General features: G+C 38.3%; 1 protein-coding gene across 2 annotated transcripts; it reads left to right on the top strand.

Annotated features, from left to right (window-relative positions):
- The first annotated feature begins 110 nt into the window (after nt 1–110).
- LOC140338349 (IST1 homolog) lies at nt 111–20,584 on the top strand. 2 transcript variants are annotated; one of them, XM_072422547.1, is made up of 10 exons: nt 111–1,118; nt 5,542–5,642; nt 7,383–7,563; nt 7,935–8,022; nt 9,599–9,682; nt 10,691–10,801; nt 11,709–11,834; nt 14,928–15,050; nt 16,593–16,638; nt 18,159–20,584. In XM_072422547.1, the coding sequence occupies exons 2-10, from the start codon at nt 5,555–5,557 to the stop codon at nt 18,356–18,358; spliced, it is 1,047 nt and encodes a 348-aa protein (XP_072278648.1). In that variant the 5' UTR covers nt 111–1,118; nt 5,542–5,554; the 3' UTR covers nt 18,359–20,584. The 2 variants fall into 2 exon arrangements, with proteins under 2 accessions (XP_072278648.1, XP_072278647.1); XM_072422546.1 differs by having other exon boundaries at nt 16,590–16,638.
- Nucleotides 20,585–21,224: the final 640 nt, after the last annotated feature.

Genomic DNA, 21,224 nt, shown 5'->3' with positions numbered 1-21,224 from the left:
CAATGTAAAGGGAACGTGTATCCACTGATCACCATTGTAAGTGAGCATGTGTCCACTGAATATCAATATAAAGGAAACATGTATACACTTATCCCCAATGTAAGGGAACATGTCCCCAATGATCTCCAATGTAAGAGAACATGTCACCAATGATCTCCAATGTAAGGGAACATGTCCCCAATGATCTCCAATGTAAGAGAACATGTCCCCAATGATCTCCAATGTAAGGGAACATGTCCCCAATGATCTTCAATGTAAGGGAACATGTCCCCAATGATCTCCAATGTAAGGGAACATGTCCCCAATGATCTTCAATGTAAGGGAACATGTCCCCAATGATCTCCAATGTAAGGGAACATGTCCCCAATGATCTTCAATGTAAAGGAGCATGTTCCCAATGATCTCCAATGTCAGGGAATATGTCTCCAATGATCTCTAATGTGTCCACCAATTTACTCCAGTGCAAGAGGCCATCTCTCCACCAATCACCAAAGTATTGGGGACTTTCTCCTACTGACGACCAATGTAAAGGGACCTTTTTTGCTGGTAATGTCCCCAATGGTAAAATTCTTCATTTCTATTTGTCCTGGTACACCAACATTTGGACTTTAAAACCTAGAGAAAATCTTCCAGTAAGGACTTCTGTTCTGGTAATAACAGACTGGAGTGGGAAGATTTTTTACGTACCTGCTGTTACTCGAGGTTTAGGAAGTGGTAAAGAAGAAAGCAGAAGAAAAAGGGGGTTTTCCCACTCTACCCTAAATTAAAAAACATTAGATATTCATACACCAAAGTTAGTTCTACAGAGTCGCCATCTTCTGTATTTTATTTCCTATCATGTTTCAACACACACAGCTCGCTCTGTGTTATATTTTCCATCAGCTGTGTGTATGTGCCTTTAACAGGTCAATGTACACCCACACCCAGGTAAGATATCAGTGTGATCACCCATGTCACATGGTTCACACCCAGTAGTGATGTCACCACAAGGAACATGTGCCTTTTTGTTAGCACACATATCATAACACTCACATATCCTGTCTGACTACGTAGTCTGTCCCCAATTATCACTCCTTACTCTTCTCTGCACCGATAGGACTTGTCTGGCGTCAGCTCAGGTAGGACTTTCACCTGGAATATATTCACAAAGGGTTAACTTAGATCAGTGGTCAACAATTAGCAAGCTGTGTTTCTACTTGAAGTTTAATGTCAGTAAATGATTGGAGCTTTTATATCTTATTGCTTAATGTGTTTACTTGAGTTGTATTTTTTGATTTGTATTCTAGTATTATCAGATGTCCCTGATTTCCGGGTCTGGAAATGTATGTTCCTCTAGTTTTCTTTAATAAAAGTACCATTCTGTGGCGGATTTAATATTTGCAAAATGTTACCTGACACCTGGGAAAGGAAAAGTCAAACAATTTGATGCTGGGAGTTGGAAAGGGTGGTGGAGGTAGTTTTTAAGGGTGGATGAGGTATAAAGAGAATACAAATGAGCATTTACAATAACCTAACACTTTGCTCTATAATATATATAGATTCACTTTCCATGGATTGCCTGATTTGTCTGAATTATTTACTTGTGTTTTCTCTCAGTCCAAGTTAGACTGAGTAGCAGTCCTATCTCCTGCCGGGTCTCACTGCTTAATCAGATAACAGACACTTACAAAGATGACAAAAAGATGACAAAAGCTAACAGCGGTAGGAAGCAGGCACGGCTGGCATCTCTTACAGGTAGAGAATACAAATGCTTTACAGCTCCCTAGCCCTGTATAAAAGTAAAAATCCAATAAGGGTCCTAACCCTCACCTAAAGTATTAGCTGGACTTAATGGATACTTTGAAGGGTTAGGTTAAGTGTCATGTAAAAGTTAGGAATAACATCAGCCTAAAGCAAACCTGTGCTTTGCCCATGAAAGGCAAAGATACAAGTCCACTTCAATGGTTGCCCCACCAGTACCATACCCTTCTATCTGCTTGTCAAAACAGAACTATTACTAAAAAAAAACTAAACACCTTTACAGGTAGAACACTGTAGATCCTTCCGCCATCCTAGTCCAGTTGGTCTTGTGCTGCTCTGTCTTCGCTCTTTATCCGAAGTGGTTTGGACACAGGGCGTCCGCATCTTCTTCCTCTTCTTTGGGGTTCTTCTTCAAATGCACTACGCAGGTAGTGCCAATCACACTGGGCTTGAATGAAGTCGCCACTTTTTTTATTCATATTAGAGGAAATGTGCATGTGCAGAACGAGCTCTGGATTTCCCATTTGGTCTTTGCTGCCACTGCTGTAAAGAAAGAAGTCTTCCCTACAATTTCCAAAAAAAAAAAAGAAATAAAAAAGAATGTTATTCACCCTTTTATTTAAAGTTAAAACAAAAAAAAAAATTTTAAATGGGATGATAGTTCCACTTTAAGGTGTGTATACTTTAGGATTATCCAAAAAATTAAGACACCCAGTTACAAATAGGAATATTTTACAAGGTATATGTTGAGAAATCTAGAATGTGCAAAAACATGGAAAACAATGATACCGTCTTGTACTTTTGGATATAACTGAATTAGAGTAATATATTTCTGCTTCGTTGGCAGTGCAATTTCCTAGTTAGACTTCATATAAACACATATAAATATATAAACACATGGAGATTATATGATTGCACGGAAAGGCTTCTCATGTCAGCTGACCACAGTGAGCCGTCACGTACCGGTTTGGCAGGTTTCAGGCCTACCTCTTGTGGAATATCATTACGCTGAGTTCCAGTTTCAGCAGATAATCATCTGGCAGAAACTGCTGTATGGAGGAGGATGGTTGTGCTTTGCATCACACATAGCAACAATGTAATTAGTTCAAAGGAACGGTATTGAGCATGTGATTCAGGCTACGTCAATAAAAACAATAATTTGCAGTGACACAATAGACATGTTTATAGAGTGACAAACCCACAGGTCCTTCACTGTTTTCATTGGCAATCTAGAAAGGGCTGTGCGTTTGCTGGTTTGAGATGTGGGCGTCAATGTACCTGATCCTTCTGTTCTCCAATCTTGGTCCAAGTAACATTCGCTGTGTTGGAACTGTAAACTTTTTTAACAATTACCATTTAAAGCATTGTCCCCGCATATATTCGCTGCACATGCAATATTAAAAACAATAATGAGGATTTTAGCTAGCATTTGCACCCGCCTCATGTTCATATTATAAGAGTTGTATCTAGATTTGTCTTCTATTTATAGATATGCCCCTTTGGATGAGCATGCATGGGCCAATAAAACAAACTAAAAACAGGAAAAGTGACCACTACAGATAAGCTTACACATGCCGAAATGGTTTGATTTTCGTTTCAATTAAATAATAATATATTTTAATATCAGGTGACTTTTTACACCCCATATATATATGACCTATATAGAGGTTCAATATGTTTTCAGCATTGTGGTCCTTGTATAATAATTACCATAATTTAATAAAGCAAGGAATGGTTAGAACAGATGCTTAGCTTGTAATGCTATGTGTGCCTGCACTGGGGAAATAAATCCTTTCCAGTGGCCTATGTTACATGGACAGAAAGGAAACAATTACCAAAATTATATAGTAGTCACCAACACCTCCAGTTTTATCATGGAACAGGGAAATTGAACCGATAACGTCAATATTGGTTCTGCTTTTGCTCCAAGCTTCGAAGAGTGAACCTGCTCAGAGCATGATATTGATGTCAGCTAGCTTTCTGCCTATCAAACCATGGCTGTGATGTAGCAACAGAAGATTACAAATGGGCAAAGGGTGACTCCTTATGTACGTTATGTATATAGTCTATTATCCTCAATCAATTTCTTTCCCCCACGTGATGGAGACAAACTCATAGCAAGAGCATTTGTACACCTGCTAGACTAGTACAAGGTAGAACTATGTACTTTGGCAAATCCACAAAGAACAGGGCTTGTTTGATGGTTAACCTTTTACTCACTTAAGTTTTAATTAGTTTTACTTACTGCTGTACAGGGAATGTACTGTGCTTTTTTTCTACAGTAAATGTTCTTATCTATTATGGAAGAGGTAAAAAACATTGATGTCTATTTTCGGGTAAATAGGAAGCATTGCTCATAATTTTGTTTCTTATATCCAGCTGTTTAAATGGAGCATTAAGTTCATTCCCCACCATTATCTAGTTGTGCTTTAATTTATGTTGTAAAGAGTCTGCTGTTTACCAATCTCAGCAGTTCAAGCTGAGATTTACGCACACATGTGGATAAGACAGAGCAATGATTGTGATTGTGCATGAAAGGAGTCAATTACTGCTTTGCTCTTTCTCTATGGTGATATATACTCACTGATCATTTTATTAGGTACATCTTGCTACCATTGGTTTGGAGCCTATGTTGCCTTTAGAACTGCCATACTTGTTCATGGCATAGATTCATAAAGGTGTGGGCAACATTTTCTAGGTCCATGTAGGCATGATAGCATCATGGATTTGCTGCATATTTGTTGGCTGCCAATCCCTGGATCTCCTGTTGCACCACATCCCAAAGTTGGTCTATTGAATTGATCTGGTGACTGAGGAGCCCTGTAGACTCTTTGTGACTTGAGTGACTCTTGAGCTTTGTGACATGGCATGTCCATTCTGCTGGAAGTAGCCTTTACAAGTTTTGTACACTGCAATCATAAAGAGATAGACAATGTCATCAACAATACTAAGGTAGACAGTGGCGTTTAAACGATTGCCAAAATGAGCTCAAAGTGTCCTAGAAAATATCCCCCATACCATTACACCACCAAACAGCAGCCTGAACCAGATAGATCTGTGCTCTCATGTTGTTGATGCTAAATTCTGACTCTACAATCCAAATGTTGCAGCATAAATAAGACTCATCAGACCAGGCAACAATTTTCCAGTTCTATTTTTGATGAACCATATGAATTGTAGCCTTAGATGCCTGATCTTAGTTGACTTTGGTGGCATCTGGTGCCCTTTCCTGCTGCTGTAGACATCTGTTCCAAGGTTGGATGTGTTGTGAATTCAGAAATGATCTTCTGCATAACTTGGTTGTAACAATCGGATTAATAAAGTGTATGAACGTGTATAAAGTGTATATAAGCTTGGCTTTGCTGCGGTAGCATGCACTATACACATTGGTGTGCTGTAGTGCCATTTATTTTCCAAAAAACCCTAATGCTTCATACCCCTCACCCATATTCAGTGCTCTACAATGCATGGTAACCCACTACCCTCAGTTCTGATGTTCCATGTTACCAAAAATAATGAAAAGTGTTATACAAAACACAAAGTGATCATTTTCTAAAGCAATGATTCTGACATTCACCAAAACATTGCCTGGTAGAGAATCTTCCAGGTTCATGTGTTTTCAATGGCAGTGACTGTTTCTCCACCAGAGAATGTTTTGGTGAATGTCAGAATCCTAGACCCCAAAGTGTTAGTGTTAATGCTGCAGCCTAAGAAACAGAAATAGCTGCCTGAAGGAATGGAATTGATAAGTATTTCCTATATAAAATTATACTGTATATTTAAACTGTTTTCTTTCTTTAGAGGAACAGGCAACATGCCGGGTAATGGATTTAAACCTGAGCGACTGAGAGTCAATCTCAGGCTCGTCATCAACCGACTCAAACTTCTGGAAAAAAAGAAAAGTGAGTGTTCTATCCTGAATTCCTTGCTTACTTATTGAATGGTGCTTTTGCATGTATAAAATTTCTCACTTTATGGGGTTTTTTTACGGCAGGGGTGTCAAACTCTGGCCCCCAATGTCCTATTTTTGGCCCCCAAAGGAATCCTAAATATAAACTGCAGCTGGCCCGCCACTGCATTGAAATAGCGCCACTATTACAATTCCAGGCATCACTCGCGTCTATAGACCAGCGGGCTCTCTGCCTATGCGTGGCCCAGCATTGGACTGTTTTAGATGCAAATAATCCTGTTAATTTCAATGGCGGGCCACTCATAAGATTTAGCTCCGCATTGGCTGCGTCTGGCATTTCCAGCACTCCCCCTCAGCTGTACTTTTCCTTGCTACTCCAAGGCATGGACTTGAATGGTTGGATTTTCATAGAAGAATATTATTTTTATTGTTAGCCTTTGCAAAAAGGTTACCATTGAAATTTAACTCAAAAGGCTACAAATAGAAAAAGAGGCATAAGATTTTTTCTTAATGAAAATTAAAAAAAACTTTATATGCCTCTTTCTCTATTAAAAGCTTGTTCCAGATTGAATGTGAAGCAAAACCACTTTGTTTCCATATGAAAAGGTTTTATATCTAATGAGAAGGAAAAATCTCAATTTTTAAAATAAATTTCAAGGTTGGCCCCACGACTTCGACTTTGTCTACGTTTTTAATTTTGGCCCTCTCTGTATTTGAGTTGGACACCCCTGCTTTACAGTATCAACCACCCCCTTTAACATTTTGTTTTACATTATGAAACTATTTTTTTTTAAAAAGTGATTTCTAAGTTGGAGGATAGGATCGCAAAACACAAGGAGGAGGCCTTTTTGACAACATAAAATAACTTTTACTTGTAAAAGAACTATTGAAAATTTGGTTATAATAATAAAGACCAAAAGCTAGACAGTGCTCAACTGAACTATAAACAAATCAAATCACACATACTAAATGAATAGTAGTTTTTAGATGGGGTGATAAGCGTAAGACAATTACTGAAGGTTGGAAAGAAGAAAATCGCAGTTGTCTCTGTTCCCCACGCGTTTCACTGTATGGCTTCCTTTAGGACAAGGTAGAGAATAAACTGGTGCATGACATAATAAAAATCCAAAAATTGTTGAAAACCTTTTCATAGGCTGGTAGTAGAATATGTAAACTCATTGAATACATTATTAAATACATGATATAAACCACATTACTAAGTACTTCATATACTCAAACAAAGCAAAACATGTGTATGTATGTATACCAATGCAGATAGTATATGTTTGGGAAAGGAAAAGTTTATCAGTAAATAAATATAGTGAGTGTTGAGAATATGCGGTATGCTAAATGATATAAATGTGTATCGGAAAGTATATGTCGGTCTCACTATATTTATTTAATGAGAAACTTTTCCAAACATATATTATGCATAGTTGGCATGAAGACACCTCTAAAAAGCATACCGTATGTATAGACAGATTTATCTATCTATTACCAGTGCAGGAAAAAAGGAAGCAGAAGGTAGGCTTTGTGAGGCTATAGCAGAAATTAACTTTAAGAACTCACCACAGGGATGCTTCTTATTTAAGTTTAAATTTTATTATGCCGTTGTTGCAAGCAAATCTTTAGAACATCACGAAAGCTGCAACTTCATTTTACATTAATATATTATAAAAAAAAAACTAAATGGCTTGTTTACTGTTTACTTGTTTTTTTCATGCCCTTCCAGCTGAAATGGCCATGAAATCCAGAAAGGAGATCGCTGACTACCTATCGTGTCGAAAGGACGAGCGAGCACGAATCCGGGTGGAGCACATTATCCGAGAAGACTACATGGTTGAAGCCATGGAAATCTTGGAATTGTACTGTGACCTCTTGCTGGCCCGGTTTGGATTAATCCAGTCCATGAAGTAAGATTAAACAGAACTTGCAAAATAAAATTAGAGCTACAGCCTAAATTTTTGGGTTTTGTTTTTAAGATTGGGTACCAAAGTTTTAGGTGAATTATTTAGCTTTTATTTCTGTGCGATTGTATTGTTTAAAATACTGTGAATAGAATAGAAGTAGACCTGGAACATCATTTATTTATCATTTATGGAATTTTTTTGTGTATTTTTACCTGTTTCTTCAATAAATAAAAAACTAGATTGCACTTAGTAGAAAAATATGTAATGAATTAAAGAGTGCCGGTAAGAGAATTGATAAATTAAATGTGGTCAATGAGTCATTAAAAACACATTCATATTGTAGTAGCTGTATAACACGCTCCTTTCTCATACAGGGAACTGGACTCGGGACTGGCTGAAGCTGTGTCCACCCTGATTTGGGCTGCCCCCCGCCTGCAGACAGAAGTCTCTGAACTTAAAACAGTAAGTGAGCCAAAAACAGTTATTAAACATTTCCAAAACATTTCACCAAAAACACACAACTTTTTCATGTAGTTTCAAGACATATAATTATCCATACAGTCCATTCAGCTGTCCCTAGTACAAAAAGAAAACCTAAAACATTTAACTACAGGCAGCTAATTAGCAATATATATTATAAAAAAATCCATATTGGATTTATGGATTTGCTCTTCTGAATGTCTGGATATGGGCCTTTCTCTTTGTTGGTTGGTAGGAATAATTCAACCTTATATAAAAATGCATTTGCAGTGTGCTCTGCCATTCCCATATTTGCAGAGCAAGTAAAAAGCATTAGCAAAAGTATATGGGGCATATTGCACCCCCATCTGGTCAGAAGAAAAATTGCAATTCCACATCTCTATATATCAACATTCCTAATATATAAATATATGTATATATATATATATATATATATATACAGTAATACCCCGAAAATTTGCGCTTTTAAATCTGTGGCTTCACGAATTCGCATATTTTTTCCTTGGAACCTAAAACACCTAAAATTTGAGACTGAACTGTATCTGAATCAGCTGATCCATAAAAGCATAAAAAAAGACCAAAGGAAAACAATTTTTTAAGTTGTTAAAAGAAAACGAATTATTACTAAAAGTATGTTTTTTTTATTTCTAAAGTGAGTTCAACATCTCTGAGAACGTTTCTTACGTTTCTTGACCAACCCCCCCCTCCGCCACGCGAATTTTAAAAATGCACAAATTTTGGACGCCACCTTGTAGCCCGTGTCTTCTCTGAGACGCTGAACTCCCGTTGGAAATACCATTACCATACTTTCAGTAATGATCCGGGGTATTACTGTATATATATATATATATATATATATATATCGATGTGAGGTACATGCTTCATGGTAATATAATTTAATCACTATTCTTGTTTGCATATTGCTAAAGATAAATGATTAAACATGCTTTAATCTAGCTTACCCTAGAGGAGTTTGAATTGATGGCCAAGGCATTGAGACGGATGAGTAATAATTGCTTGCTTTGCAGGGACGACTTTAAATCTAACCACTTTTCGGGGCAGGGTCCTCTCCTCCTCCTGTGTCACTGTCTGTATTCGTCTGTCATTTGCAACCCCTATTTAATGTACAGCACTGCGTATGATGTTGGCACTATATATATCCTGTTTATTAATAATAATAATAATAATATTAATAACCTGTCTCTTTGAAGTGTATGGGAAAAGGAAAGATTTACTATAAAAGGAAACTTTGTAAATTACAATCCGCACAATGCATAAGTGTGTGTGACTTTAGGAACTTGTGTTAACCATCAGATTGATCCTTGTGACTTTATAAAACCTCAAATACAAGGCACAGGTTGACATGGGGCTTCCACTTTTGCTCAAGTCAGTATTAAGCCTTCTCCAGACACCAGGCCTCACCCTCTGCTATTCAATTGTCAAATGAGATAGCTGTATTAGTTACAAACCCAGGCTTTCATATTAAATAGTATAAGTTTTTGTTCTGATATATAAAATAGGTAATTTATTCAGGTTACCTGACCAATTTTTGTTACAGGTGGCCAGTCAGTTATGCAATAAATACAGCAAGGAATACGGCAACCTTTGCCGGTCTAACCAGATAGGAACCGTCAGTGAAAGAGTGAGTATGATATGTGACCTGATATATTGTACAATCGTGTCAACTGTTTGTGTTAATTTTTTTCTGGCAGAAAACACCCAACAAAGGACCAACAGTTAGAGGAAGTTAGAGGAAAGTTAGAGGAAATCTTTTTTTAAGTTTTGACGGTCATAACTGGAACAGGTGTCTCTATTAATTTATTCTCCTCACCTCCTGATTCAGAGACATTGTAAATCTTTCTGCCCCATTGACAAAGGTCACAAAAGGAGTAAAAGGAACAGAAAACCAGTCCTCAAGCCCCCCAAGGCAAAAAGGCCTCCTTTCATGTGCTGTGGATCACTTTAGTAGCATAGTCACACGGTTGGGGAGACAGGGCCCCTAAAGGACACAACGGCTTGCACAGAGATACTTTGAGCCCTGGGAAGGGCCAAGGACAACAACAGGGGGTTAACACAGGAGTTGGGCAGGGAAAAGCACTGAATTAAACAGTAGGTGTAGAGGAATTGCTCAGCAGAGCTAGGGGGCTTGGCACTAGTGGAGACACTTTGTACGAATGCTGAGTGCTGTGTCTGCTGTGTCACTCTAGCTAAATAGCTAAGAGTGATTAGGGGGCTATTTTCTAATTGGCCGGTGGGAGAGGCGATACTAGTTAAATTTGGAAGAGCAGGTGCGCCCAGGCTCAAAACTGCAAGCATGCTCGGGAGAGAAGCGCCTGCGCTTTAGCGAGGAAGAGGTTAGTGTGACACACAGGTTGCAGGTCCCGCTCTTTTTACACTCCCTCTTGCTAAAGCATCCAAGGGAGTTGCCTCATACTCCTTGCCCTAACCTTACACACAACTAGGGTTAGAGTTGAATTGTTACCGCAGCTTGATAAATTTGGGTCATTGCTAGTTTCTACAAGTTCTATATACTGTTTTATTTTCCGTAGATCTTTTTTATATGTTTTGCATATCCGTATGAAAAGGTAAGATTTTTATTTAAACTTTGCTGTATCCAATAATATCTGATAAACATGTTTTCTTTCCACAGCTCATGCATAAGCTAAGTGCAGAAGCACCCCCTAAAATCCTGGTGGAGAGATACCTGATTGAGATTGCCAAGAACTACAATGTAGAATTTGAACCAGACGCTAGAAATATGGTGGGTACTTTGAAGGCTTTATGACAACACTAGTTTTAAAGTTTGCCTTTAGGACAATTGAGGCATTACTTAGCAAGGTGCCAGTAGGTTCAGCAAGCTTGGCATTTCTCTCCATGACTAGTTAGCACTGCCCCCCATCACCTATGTCTGATGCAAACATGTATGCAACAGATATTGTGTGTGGTCAGATTCAGCAAGTATGACCTAGCTACCTTCCAGTATATAGGCACCTTTGGACAACTTGCATGGACAAAAGTAATCAGCCAAACTCTTCCAATCCTTAATGGGCTAGCAGTGCCTATAAAGATTTGGGCCAATTGTTCTCCTGGTTTGAGTTATTTTCCTTCACCTATACATAAATTCTGTTTCTTCATTTGCTGACTGCAAATGCATTTTGTATATATTCCTATCATTGGCATTATATGTAATCTCAAGAAAAAAATTTGAGAAGTGAATTTGTAAAATTGGAAGCAGGGACAATCAGCTCATGTAGCAGCCACAACTATGCAAGGGTTGAGTGTAAGAACTCACTGCCCGAGTCATCTCCAGTAGTATAGACCAGTTCCATGACAACAAACCGTGCCTCACTCTACCTATAGTTCTACATTACTTTAACACCACTGATACCAAATATTAAAAAAATTCTACTGTTGATAATATAAATGAACACCATGCATAACAAACACAATATAATTACCTATTCTTGTTTCATTCATTTCCAAAGAACTTTTACATAAAAGGGCTCTCAAGACAGAAAATTGAAGAACTGTTTTTCATATGTGAGAACAAACTCCATATGAAGCCATTGGTTTCTGTATTAGTCCGGTTTACAAAATGCAGGAAAATGCAACAGATGTGAACTAGTCCTAAGGCATATGGTCATAATTATAGATTTCTCTTTCTTCAGAGCGAGGCGCCCTCTGAATTTGATGGCAGCAACTTTAGAAACAGCAATAGAAGAGGGGGTCCAGGTAATGGAGGAACTGGTGGTGGTGATTTCAGAGGTCAAGCCAGTCCATATCCCAAGGTGGTGGTAAGTTTCTATCAGCCAATGTTCATGCTTTGTAAATGTATTCTAGGCTACTTGCACTATAGCTATTTCTGATAAGCCATACACTACTGTGGCCATATAACGGAACCGTATATGTTTCAATAAAAATGGCCAAGCTAAATGATAATCTATGAACAAGCAAATGACCTGGGGAATAGACACACAAAGGACCTAATTTTTTGTGGCTCTGCAGGACTGGAGAAGATAAATTATCTTGGGGGAACCTGTGTGATTCACAAAACCTGGAATGGATCTGGTACAGGACTGAAAACATTTGCCAACTAATGGCAAAAGTTTTGTAAGAAATCCATTTTAGGTTTGCTGGATAACCCAAGTTCTCCCTTGATAGTTTATCTTCTTCAGTCTTTGGGATCTTTAATGATCACACTCAAAGTGTGCAAATATAAATAAGCATGGCCACTTGGACAAAAACATGTATGGTCCAGTAATATGGCAATGTTAACACAAGACTTATAAAAGGGAACTCTGTGAGCAGCTCTGTAAGCAGCCACTGGCTTTTAGGGTTGCAGCTTTTCATTGGATAATACTTTATCACTTTAGAATAAAATCTGTTATTAAAGTGAATATCATTTAGACACTAGCAAAGATGGATTTGTAGACTGAATCTATAAAATGAATTTTGTTTCCCCAATCTGTGTGAGCAGTGATATGATCTGAGGTTGCTTCATTTGGTCAGGTCTGGGTTCAGTAAAGTGTGCTCAAAATATGAGATCCGCTGACTACCCTAATATACTGAATGACCATGTTTTTCAAGGAGTATACTGAATGAGTATACTGAATGACCAGAAGTTTTCTTTCTGTGATGGCACAGGCATATTCCAGGACAACAATGCCAGGACTGTGAAAGAGTGGCTCAGGGGGCATGAGACATCATTTTCACCCATAGATTGGCCACCACAGAGTCCAGACCCCAATCCCATAAAGAATCTTTGGGATGTGCTGGAGAAGACTAAAATAATAAATAAAATAAAATTGTCTGACTCTACCATTATCAATACAAGATCTTGGTGAAAAATGATTGCAACTCTAAATGGAAATAAATGTTGTGCCATTGCATAAGCTTACTGAAACAACATGTGTGCGAATGTGTGCCATAATCGGAGCTAAAAGAGGTTCAGTAATATATTACAGTGTTTTTACCAGGCTGTATACATGGGTCCATAGTAATGTAGATGCAGAGCCAAGACACTAAATAAAAAACAATAGAGATTATGGATTTACTATGGTCTATCTCCTTTTTGATAACCAAAGTCAGATAATTATCATATCTATATGGTATACTTTAAGTCGTCTCAGTTTTAGGATATAGGAAGGTTCTAATTAGGTAACTCAGTTTAAAATATGCCCAGCCTGGTATTTACATAGAAACAAGGAAAGATAGAAGCAGGCAGGCTTTTAAAGGGCAAATGTTTAGCGTGTGTTTATTTAGTGAAACAATTTTTTATGGCCCTGACTCTTAAGCTACGTAGACACGTCAGATTTTTATCGCCCGATAATCGGCATCGGCCAATTATCGGGCGAAAATCTGCTGTGTGTACAGTCGGTGTCGTCCATCGTCTGGACGACCGACCTGCCGGATCCACGGACGATGGACGACAGCCGATCCTAATGAAAGGGAAGGGGAGAGCGCGCAGCAGGGTGCCGCTCCGTCGCTCTCCCCCTCCCCTCTCCATAGAGCATGAATGGTGCTGTATGTACAGCATCGTTCATGCATCCTGCACTCCCTTGTCGTTGGAAAGGATCGTGAAAGATCCTTTCCAACGACAAAAATTGGAAGTGTGTACGCAGCTTTACAGAGACCAACTGATCTAATCAAGTATAATTAGGTGAACATAAAGTGACAATAAAAATGCCTATTAGCATAAATTTTAGTTTTTAGTACAAAGTTATTCATATGTTCAAAGGTATCTCACAATGCCCAATGTGTTTCGCCTTTTTTGGCTTCCTCAGGGGACCAATTGAGATCAATAAACATATCTAAATATAAGCGTAAGCCATAATCAGAAAAATTTACATTTGTGTATACGCAAGAGCAAGTTGTTCACATATAATATTACTATATGTGCACAACTTGCTCTTTGTGTATACACAAATGTACATTTTTCTGATTAAGGCTTACTCTTACTAAAATGTATGCTAATAGGCGTTTTTATTCTCAATTTTGCCCTGATTTATGAAAGCTCTCCAAGGCTGGAGAGAATACACTTTCAGAAGTGAAGCTGGGTGATCCAGAAAACATGGAATGGATTTTTAAAAATCAATTGCTAGCAAATATTTTGAATCCTGGACCTGATCCATTCAAGGTTTGCTGGATCACCCAGCTTCACTGATGAAAGTTTATTCTCTCTAGCCTTCCAGAGCTTTAATAAGTCAGGGTCCTAATGTTCACCTAATTATGTACTTGATTAGATCAGTTGGTCTCTGTAAAAGTCAGGGCCATATAAATCTGTTTCACTAAAAAACACACACTAAACATTTGCCCTTTAAAAGCCTGTCTGCTTCTATCTTTCCTTGTTCCTGGTATATTTTAAGCTTTTTGATAAGTGCACTGACCAGCAATACAAAAAGTACAATTTTTATGACCTGTGGCTTGTTTATATTGTTTTTAGTATGCACTCATGTTTCCTGAGAGGTCTCTCATCATTACACGATGACAACTTAGAAGATTGTTGAGGTTTTATTAAAAATCTGTATCAGTGAAAAATATGAAAGTGAAAAAAACTCCTCGTGGAGTAGATATGCCACTAGAGATGTGGTAATATTAAATAATAAATGTGTATATTTTTAAATATTATTATATTAGCGCCTTGCTACCCTTTTCCTTTAATTTTATCCCTATGTTTTAATAAGCAGATTCTGAAATGATTATCTTTAATTTCTGTTTTTTTTTTCCAGTAATTAGATTGATGCAGACAAATTTATGTTAATGTTGCATCCAATTTTCACTTTAGACCTTTGGTTAACTAAAATGACTGCAAAGAAAAACAATTTATTTTTAGTCAACTTGAATCTCTAGTATTTTATTGCTATTTTTTTTCCTTTTTTTTTTTTTAGGAGCCTTATCCCCAGGCTGAAGTTGGGATCTATGAAGAGTGTGCATTCATGTATCCTCCTCCTCCTTCTCAGAAGGGAAATATGCCACCAACCCTGCCTGGTATTCCTCCTTCATATGGCATAGTAAGTACAAATACCCCTTCCCAGTGTTCCTCCATCAAGTGTCACAACCCCTGCCTTGTATTCCTTCTTCATATGTCATGGTACATGCCACCACCCATCTGGTATTCCTGTGCCAAATAACATGGTAAGTGCCACCACCACAGTCTGATATTCCTCTGTCATATGACATTGTAAGTACCGCCAACCCTGTCTGGTATCTCTTTCTATCATATGACATGGGAAATGTCACTACAAGTGTGTACATTATAGAGACCCTGCCACCAACTTTGATCGTTGCTGTAAAAGTACAAAAAAGTATTTACTTTTTTTTTTTTTTGCTTGCAACATGCCTTTGAACTTCAGAAGGACAACTTTCCACTTCTTTGTATATATCCTCTTCCTCCTCTGGGAGTATTTATTTACTCTCTCTGCTGGCCAAGCTCCCTTGTCCTTCCCCTCATGTCCCTATCTAATCTTTTTACATAGATGACAAGGGAAGAGTGACAAGGAACATTACTGAAAATCACTAGAATTTCAGCTTTAAATCTGCCGGGGCTGCTGACATCACAGATTGTAGGGTCCAGCAACAGGCTTTAGGTGTTTGCATTTTGATACATGCATAAAACAAACATAAAAAAGGCATTCAATCTTTTGGGAAGATTGTTTTTAAAATAAGTCTCCGTCAGGCTTTTTCTAGCACTCCTTAAAATACCGAGATGATTACTCATCTGGTTGGCAGTGTTTGGCACTTTCAGGGGTATTGGATAATGAATGACTGGGGGTTCCTTTCCTGATCTCTATATCATTACTGTGTTCTGTTTGTCCCAGGAGCTCTAGTAGTGGCCTCCCAATACCTGTTGTTGTACCCCAGTGAGCATTTTAGGGCCATGATACTCTAAAAGGTAAAAGAGCAAAGAAAGTACTCACCTACTTGATGATGCTCTTTTGTCTCTATCTTCCTTCATCAGTGAGGTATCACTCTGTTGCTGCTCTGATTCTGCTCCATTTCAGCCTATGAAGGATTTAACCTGGATTTCTTGCCATTAACATGATTGCTAGTATTACATTATTCTAATTTCCATCACTTTTGCACTTATTCTAGGTGCCTTAAACCAACCCTCCATTATAAGCATTTTCATCCACACTTACCCTCATGCATATACATTAAGAAGCACACTTGGCTTTGTGTATAATGTAACCAGCCAAAAAAAGTGAAAGTGTGTTCTAAAACAGGACTTTTATTTATTTAAACCAAAAAAAAATGATATATGGAATCCAGACTATGCGTAAATGATTTCTTCTTTTTAGCTTCTACCTAGCTCATAAGATCCAACTGCATTCAACCATAAATTATCCGTCATTGTTCAGGCTACACAAAATCAATGAATGTTGAGTGAAACGAATTGGTTGCCATGGGTAAAGCTACATCAATGCTTTCTTATTATTAGTGTGTAGTACTAGGGAAAGAGGTGGTGCTGGTTGGGGAGCGGGGAAGGAGGAGGTTGGGAAAAGTTGATTGAAATGCTCATTGTGTAAATTTGCTTTATTTATTTTTCCTAGCAGAAACCCCCTGGACCAGATACACAGGTTTTTCCTGCAAGGGATGCTGGTAAGCATGTTACAGGTTCTGCATCTTTATCCTTATCTAAACTGTGTGGTTATCAGCAAGCAAAGAATCAGATTTTTTTTTCTTTTAAATACCCATTTGAATACTTCCAACATTGCTTATATAAAATAGGATTTTAAAGTAGGCAGACGTTAAAGTAAATAAATTATTTTGTTGTTAGACATAAGTGAAATTAAGTTTTCAATTCTATTACATTTTTGCAAAAAAATGGATTTTGTTAAAAATTTTTCCTTTAAAGGTGAAAGTGCAACTAAAGGCTTATGGAAAACTTAAAAAACTCATGTATATTTGTATATTTGTATGTATAATTCTTCTGCATTAAAAGCTGCTCTCCTCACCTGCAAGTGATATTCCTTCGGAATTTTAATTGCACATATGCAGAATAATGTATATTCAAGCAATAACTTGATAACATGCTCATGCATCATTATGATCCTGGCCTAAAGCCTTATTCAGAAGACAGGGATAGGATGTTTGCGGCAGCAATTAAGTAACATTGCTTCTATTGCATTGCTAAGGGAAAGGCCCTCCTTTAATTGCATTCATTAATGCGTTGGCAAGTAAGTTTGCCAAACTGGGAAAATACACCATGTGTGAAAACTAGTAAATTTGTCCAAAATCAGTTTAGCTGACATCTATTTGCTCAGCTCTAATAAATGATTTCAATTAAAGGTCATTTATAATGTAGATTTCTATACTCCATGCAAGTTTTCCCTGCTCTCTTTACTATCTTTTTTGCTTTGTGCTTAAGTAATTTAAAACAATCATCTGCCCTTTCCATGATAAAGAAAAAGAACAATCTATAAAGGCATATTTTTTCTTTGGTTTCTTGTCTGTGGCTTTTTACAGCCCTTTAATAATTAGGGAAGAACTTTTATGGCTTTAGATTGAGGGACGGTTGTACACATGTTTTGGGCGATGATTATCTGATGTGTGTACACAATTTAGGCTATGTACACATGTAAAAGCAGTGTTGCTGGAAACAATCTTTCTTGTTTCCCATGAGAAATGAACAAACAAGTGCTGTACACACATCTCGTTCTTTTATATAGAGGGAGAAGCGGAATTTGAATGGATAAGTAGCACCCCGCTGCAGTTGTTCACGATCTTCCTCCAAGACCAGCTGATGAAAATTGTTGTGGGGGGCGCAACAGATTTTCATGCTTGCGTTAATCATCTGATATGTGTACATAGCCTAACCAAAGATAGTTCTAAGGTGGCATTGTAACAATATAAATAGCTACCTGCTGTTCATTAGGTGTCATACACAATTCCAGTAATTTCTCAAAAAGATTCTGCTGCTTGATTCCCAGGTTGAGTAGCCGGTTCTTTCAGCCTTTTGTTAATCATTAAAAGTTTCCTTCAAGATGAAAGATATGAGAAGTTGGAGCTTAGAAGTCCTTGAATAAGAAAGATAATAAAGAATTATAGATTTTAGGGAATCAGCATGAAGGAAGATGGAGACACATATATAATCATGCCATGTTTTCTCATTTTTGTAGGCCCTGTAGCTAAACCAAGGACAACACTGAGCCCCAACAATGTTCCTGACAAGTATGACAACCTACCACTACCCAAACTCCCATCCATCCCCGTCAGCCCTGTTCGTTCACCCACTATTTCGCTCGACCCATCCCCATACGAAGATATAGACTTTGAGGACCTGTCTAAACGCTTGGAGGAGCTTAAGAAGAAGACATAAAATATCTTCTGCTACTTTTTTTTTACCTTGAAGAAAAAGACATTATTATTTTAAGTCTGCTGTCTAGAACTTCTCCAATACAATCACCCTCTAGGATACATGAACTGCTGTTTGCTTTACTCCAATCTTTATTCTTTTTCATTAAAATATAGGCCAAGAATCTATGCCAAGCAAAGACAAAGCAAACCAAGTCACGGTAAAAAGGGATAGTTTCAGGTTTCTATATCTTAAATAACATGTCCACTAATTCCGAAAATTGGTCATGGAGACAAATTGGCACTTATTACTTAAAAGCTGAACTCCAAGCAGATATAAAACACACAGATTAATTTAGCACTGTATTCATTATTGTATCATTATTTTTTATGTAAGCAGGTAAAATACCCTAATTTGACCTGGCGTTTGTTCGTTCCTAGTACAGCAGAACCCAAGCTATGAAAGATAGAAGCACCATAAGAATCCAATAAAATGTGGTGTGGCGCTTATAGAAGACGATTGTTGCTTTTTTTTACTGTCCAGTAATAGAATGGGGAGGGGACCAAAAGCTGTTTGTAGGCATTAAGGAGGGAATACATGTTAGGCACCCTCTAATGGAGGAGCACTATATGCCCCTGCCCCACCTGTAAACTAAAGTGGCTCCCCCCATCATAAGGAGAGTAGTCCAGGTAGTGTTGTATAAATGTCAAGTGAGGTGAAGGGGAAAGCCTAGGGCTCCAAACCACCCCAAAAAACCCTGAGGGGGCCTTCAAGTAAAAGTGTTTCTATGTGTTGTTTGTGATTGATGTGATACTATACTTTCAGGGGGACATATTGGCTCAGTACATATGCAGCCCTTGCTTATTGCTTTACTGCTCTTTCTCATAAAAGATGTTTAGGAGTCAGCTGACAAATGCACTCCCTGTACAGATGATATCTTATCTCAACAGCTGTTAAAGTGAACCTGTCATGGAAAATGTTTTCTAATCAAGTATAACTGCAAAATAGGGAATATTTACCTTTCCTGTTGCCCACACTACTACAATGCTGTTTAAGCAAAAATTGTGCTTTGAAGTCTGCAGGGAAAGCAACATTTCCTGGAGTGCCAGTCTTCTGGGTCCCCCATAGCTCTCATTGGTTGCGTCCATTTGGTCTCCTGGGTCCCCCACAGTTTTTAGAGGTTCCTTCCTTTAAGTCCCCTGGGTTCCCAATAACTCTCACTGGTTCTGTCCATTCAGTCTCCTGGATATCCCACGGCTCACACCAGTTCCTTCTATTCAGTCTTCTGGGTCCCCCATAGCTCTCTCTGGTTTCTTCCATTTGGTTTCCTAGGTCCCCCACAGTTTTTACTGGTTCCTTTTTTAAAGTCTTCTGGGTCCCTCATAGCTGTCACTGGTTGCTTCCATTTGGTCCCCTAGGTCCCCCACAGTTTTTACTGCTTCCATTCTTTAAGTCCTCTGGGTCCCCCAAAGCTATCACTGAGTCCTTCCATTTGGTGTCCTGGGTCTCCCACAGATTTACTGCTTCCTTAAAGTCTTCTGGGTCCCCCATAGCTCTGACCGGTTCCTTCCATTCGGTTCCCTGGGTCCCCTACATTTTTTAGTGGTTCCTTTAAGTCGCCTGGGTCCCCCATAGCTCTCACTGGTTCCTTCCATTCGGTCCCCTAGGTCCCGACAGTTTTTACTGGTTCCTTTCTTTAAGTCCTCTGGGTCCCCCATAGCTCTCACTGGTTCCTTCCATTTGGTGTCCTGGGTCCCCCACAGTTTTTACTGCTTCCTTTGTTTAAGTCTTCTTGGTCCCCCATAGCTCTGACCGGTTCTTTCCATTCGGTCCCCTACATTTTTTAGTGGTTCCTTTCTTTAAGTCTTCCTGGTTCCCCATGGCTCTTACTGGTTCTTTCCTTTCAGTCTTCTGGGTCCCCCAGAGCTCTCACTGGTTCCTTCCTTTGACCCCTATGTTACTCCTGCAAGTGGTAACAATAAAAAGGTCAGCAAATGAAACCAGTGAGAGATGCAAGGACCTAGGAGATCAACTAAACTAAAAGTGTCTTTGGGGGACAGTTTCTACAGGACACAGCGTTTTGTGGCAAGTACACTTAATTTTTTAGATTTTTTTCCTTTAACAAAGAATATACACTTTGTATGTATTGTTGCAGAATCTCTCAGCAAAGAATATTTTTATATGTGTCTGAATCTCTACAACCTATTCAAATGCAATGTACTGTATACAATAAAGCAAGGTTATATCAGTGACTGGAATGTTGAGAGGTCTCATCTGCCTGAGCCTATTGTAGATAAGCCTGTATCGAGAAGTGTTTTACAGGTAGGATCATCAAGGGAAAATAACAAAAAAGCCTATAAATATTTGTATGTTGTATTTGTGTATACCCGAAAACGTTAATAAAGCATATATTTGACAAAAAAAGCCTATAAAAAGGAAAATAAGTGCAGCCACCACGTCTAAAGCTATGTACACATGCTAGACTATTGACACTTGAGAAGAGCAATCATATTCATTATTGGGTGAAATCACTGCATGCGTACAATGATCCGTGCACCAGGGGTGTGTATACTGTTCATCAATATGTCCTGGTGAATCAATAAAGTAACAAAAGGAGCACTCATCCTTCCCTCCTCCATAGCACAGAACAGCACTTGTTTGTTCTTCTGTCACTGGAAAAGTAATGAAAGATGCCAATGCTACCCCAATGAAATATGAAACAATGCCAATGTTACCACGATGAAAGATGAAGTGATGCCAATGTTACCAATATGAAAAATTAAAGGATCATGAAAGATTGTTTTCAAAGACAGAAATCTAACGTGTACAGGGCTTAATGACTGGCAAATTGCAGTTCATTTTCGTGCTTGGGTATGGATATTCTTTAAGT

This window comes from Pyxicephalus adspersus, chromosome 9, assembly GCF_032062135.1.
Source record: "Pyxicephalus adspersus chromosome 9, UCB_Pads_2.0, whole genome shotgun sequence".
NCBI classification, from domain to species: domain Eukaryota; kingdom Metazoa; phylum Chordata; class Amphibia; order Anura; family Pyxicephalidae; genus Pyxicephalus; species Pyxicephalus adspersus.
Note: the sequence above shows the minus strand (reverse complement) of the source record. Positions and strands in the feature narration are given on the sequence as shown.